The sequence below is a fragment of the Merops nubicus genome, unplaced genomic scaffold (assembly GCF_000691845.1).
Source record: "Merops nubicus isolate BGI_N331 unplaced genomic scaffold, ASM69184v1 scaffold20821, whole genome shotgun sequence".
Lineage (NCBI taxonomy): Eukaryota > Metazoa > Chordata > Aves > Coraciiformes > Meropidae > Merops > Merops nubicus.
Window position 1 is genome coordinate 429 of NW_008587903.1, and position 3,711 is coordinate 4,139.

General features: G+C 60.6%; 1 protein-coding gene across 1 annotated transcript in view; it reads right to left on the reverse strand.

The window, feature by feature from the left end:
* Nucleotides 1-1,084: 1,084 nt before the first annotated feature.
* SLC9A1 (solute carrier family 9, subfamily A (NHE1, cation proton antiporter 1), member 1) overlaps nt 1,085-3,711 on the reverse strand; it is a gene marked incomplete at both ends in the record, with an annotated part of 6,245 nt that continues 3,618 nt past the window's right edge. The window contains 6 exons of the mRNA XM_008949106.1: nt 1,085-1,157; nt 1,473-1,574; nt 1,941-2,055; nt 2,207-2,380; nt 2,814-2,884; nt 3,284-3,373. Of these exons, the coding sequence (XP_008947354.1) occupies nt 1,085-1,157; nt 1,473-1,574; nt 1,941-2,055; nt 2,207-2,380; nt 2,814-2,884; nt 3,284-3,373 (625 nt within the window). The remainder of the gene's footprint in view (nt 1,158-1,472; nt 1,575-1,940; nt 2,056-2,206; nt 2,381-2,813; nt 2,885-3,283; nt 3,374-3,711) is intronic.

Consider the following 3,711-nt stretch of genomic DNA (forward strand, 5'->3'; position numbering starts at 1 on the left):
GGAAAAAGGAAAGGAAAAAGGAAAGGAAAAAGGAAAGGAAAAAGGAAAGGAAAAAGGAAAGGAAAAAGGAAAGGAAAAAGGAAAGGAAAAAGGAAAGGAAAAAGGAAAGGAAAAAGGAAAGGAAAAAGGAAAGGAAAAAGGAAAGGAAAAAGGAAAGGAAAAAGGAAAGGAAAAAGGAAAGGAAAAAGGAAAGGAAAGGAAAGGAAAGGAAAGGAAAGGAAAGGAAAGGAAAGGAAAGGAAAGGGAGTGGGGTCTCAGGGACCCCCAGCTAATTCACCCCAGATATTTGGGGCTAGGATGCTTGGGCTCCTGCTGTCTCTAATTCCCAAGTCTGCTGTTCCATGCACATTTGGATCTCCACATCCCACCTGGAGCTGCTCCAGGACCGTGCTGCTCGCAGAGGGTGAAGCTGCCCCCTGCCGATTAACCACCGGCTCAGCGCCGGCACGGCTCCCCACAGCAGGAGAGGGGACAGGGCAGGAGGAACCAACACGGCCAAGCAAAACGTCTGCTGGACGAACCACGAGTCCGGGGGCACGTCTTGGGGCTGAGCCCTCCCGGTTCTCAGCCCTGCAGAGGGCGAGGAGAGGCACGGCCAGAACCGTGGCTGTGTGGGGGGCAGGAGCTGAGCTCCAGACAGATCTACGGCTGGCCAAGGTCACTGCCCGGTGGGAATCGTGCTGGGAAGTGAGCTGGGTGCTCCTGCTCAGGAAGGGCTTGGGCTTGAGGACAGCAAACCCGTGTGCTGCCCCAGGGGAGCTGGACAGGGACGACAGGGGCTGGAGGAGCTGAGGGGGTGCAGGAGAACACAACCTCTGACTGTTTCAGCACCAAAGTGCTGGTGATGCCCAATGAGGTGCCAGAAATTCCCAGTGAGGTGCTGGAGATGCCCAGTGAGGTACTGGAGGTGCCCAGCAAGGTGCCAGAGATGGCCAGTGAGGTGCCAGAGACACCCAGTGAGGTGCTGGTGATACTCAGCGAGGTTCTGGCAACACCCAGCAAGGTGCCAGGGATGCCCAGCAAAGTGCTGGTGATGCCCAGCGAGGTGCCAGCAGCACTGCTCCCCCAGTTCAGTCCCACCTACCTGAGCCTATGCGAGCCCGGGACATGGTGGGTGAATCCAGCTTGTGAGCTGGCACCGTCAGGTAGTTGTTCATCTGGAAGAGGAGCAGAGGGATGGTCTCTGTTGGAGTGGCTGGGATAAATGGGGAAGGGGAGGCAGGGAACTGGCCCCAGGCCCCAGGGATGAGCCAGAAGCAGCAGCAGGACACAGAGGACACATGCACGTGTCCTCCAGCCACGCTGCAAGAACAAGGCTCAGAGCCCGGGGTGATCAGAGGACCCCCAAGGTCACCCGCTGTCATGTGAACCTCAGCCACCTCCCACACAGGACACCGATGTCCTTCCCAGGCTGGGAAGCTCCCCTGGTCCCCTCCCAACCTCCCCAGCTTGTGCCAGTGTCCCCTTGCCACCTTCTGCTCCAGCTGCCGGGCCTTCTGCCTCCTCAGGAGCATCTGGTTCCAGGCTTCCTCGTAGGGGTCGGCCACCAGCGTGTGCCGGTTGTAGGATCGCAACTGGGAGAGAGCCCCAGGAAAAAGAGAGGTTAAAAAAAGCCACACAGAAAGGGAAAGGAAGGTCACAGCACTGTTCCCCTTGGAGATGGATGAAACAGCCACCAGTGGGCAGGGCACGTCCAGGAAAGCTGGTGGCTCATCCCTCGTGTGCTACTGTGGGATGCCTGATCTTGACCCACCTTGGCCCAGCAAGGGTTTCAACGCTGGGCTAGGCTCCCCCTCAGCACTGTCCCGGGGTGGGAGAGCCACACCAGGAACGTGAGGCACAGAAGGGCAGGGACACCAGGGGCCCTGAGGTCTTCTGGTGGGTCCTGGCCACCCCCAGGGAAGCAAAAGGACCACGCATGGTCCCAGGGGACACCTCACCCTCTGCCGGGTCTTCTGCAGGTTGTTGCGGAGGATTTTCCGGATCTCCTCCTCCTTGTCCTTGGACAGGGCTGGAAGGACACGCTCCACAGGGAGGGTCTTGGGGTTGATGTTCCTGTGTGGACACACAGGACTCAGCGTGACCCCGGGATGGCCACGGAGGGGCCCAATGGCTGCTTGCCCTGCAGCCACTAGCAGGGAGCGCTCAGCCTGTGCCAGGGGCCCGTGGGAGGCAGGGGGTGGCCAGGGCAGGGTGGAGAACTCACTGGATGGAGACGGTGGAGACAGCAGAGGGGATCTTGCCTATGCCCCCACTCTCCACCAGCTCGATGGCCTGCTTCATCTCCATCTTGTGGTAGAAGGCGATGAGCTGGGGCTCCTTGGAGCGCTCCCCCGCGATCAGGCACTTCTTCACGTACTTCTTGTTGAAGCGATTCAGCCTTCCCGAGGACGTGGGGAGAGGAGGAGCAGCCACCTGTCAGACCTCCCCCGGCCCTGCTCCCCACCCCTGGCCCAGCCCAGCAGGAGATGGTTCAGTTCCCATCACAGCAGGTCAGGCCAGGCTTCCCCAGCCCCCTCCCTAGCGTCTGGAACGCCCAGAAGCTGCTCGCACCCCAACGGATGGTCCTGAGCTCCTGCAGGGCCTGGCCACCAGTAGGTCCCACACTGCTGTGGATGTGCCATGGGTGATGTGGTGAAGGGGTGCAGCTCCTCACACCCAACTTGGGGCCATAGTTTGTCACGGGAAGTGTGCGTGTGGATATCAGAGTCAGGGAAAAATCCAGCACAGGGCTGGAAAAGCTGCTGGTGGCCATTCAAACCCACCCCCATCTCCTCCACGGGTCCCCTGAGCCACCAAACCCCTGCACTCACTTGTCCTTCCAGTGGTGGTGCCCATAGTGACCACAGATATCTTCGATCCCCGTGAGAAGGTGATCCAAGAACTGGAAGAGAAGGTCCAGGGCGTAGGCAGCTCGCAGGGCCTCTGCCCAGCCCTCTCCCCACCCCGACACCCACACCGACACAGGGGTGAGGACTCTGGGGGGGGGTGGGGTGGGTGCAGAAGCAGGGCTGTGGGGCCGGGATGGGCCTCAGGAGGGCAGCACGGTCCTACACGAGCGGGCTGCTGCGCTACCAGGCACAGGGGAGGTCTGGGTCGGAGCGGGCACTGGACACACAGACTGGGGAGAGCCCTCGCTCCGTCCCCCCTTACCTTGGGCACCGATTTAGGGGCAGCTCCCCCTCGGGAACCCCGCCTGGTTACAGCGGTGGAGGTGGCAGAAGCAGAGAGAGAAGAGGGCTACGGCGGCGAGGAGAAGGGCCGGCCAGGCGCAGGGGGTTACCTGCGTGTGGATCTCTTCATTGATGGAGCGCTTTGTCTCTTGCTTCTTCTTGACAGCCAGCAGGTCCACCAAGGGCCGGATGGTCATGCCCTAGGAGAGGGAGAAGAGGGGTCAGGGCTCTCCACAGGGCACCCCAGGTTGGCCCAGGCTAGGTTCAGCACAGACCGTAGCCCAGGGTGCTCTGCACTGTTGGGGTCACTTGGCCATCTCAGGAGCTTTTGGAGAAAGGACAGTTCCAAGGTCAGGGCTAGAGGTTGGGGACAGCCCCAGAGTGTTCTCCAGGGGTGGAGGGCTGGAACATCTCTCCTGTGAGGACAGGCTGAGAGAGTTGGGGTTGTTCAGCCTGGCGAAGAGGAGGCTCTGGGGGGACCTTATAGCAACCATCCACTACCTGAGCGGGGCCTACAGGAAAGCAGGGGAGGGACTAT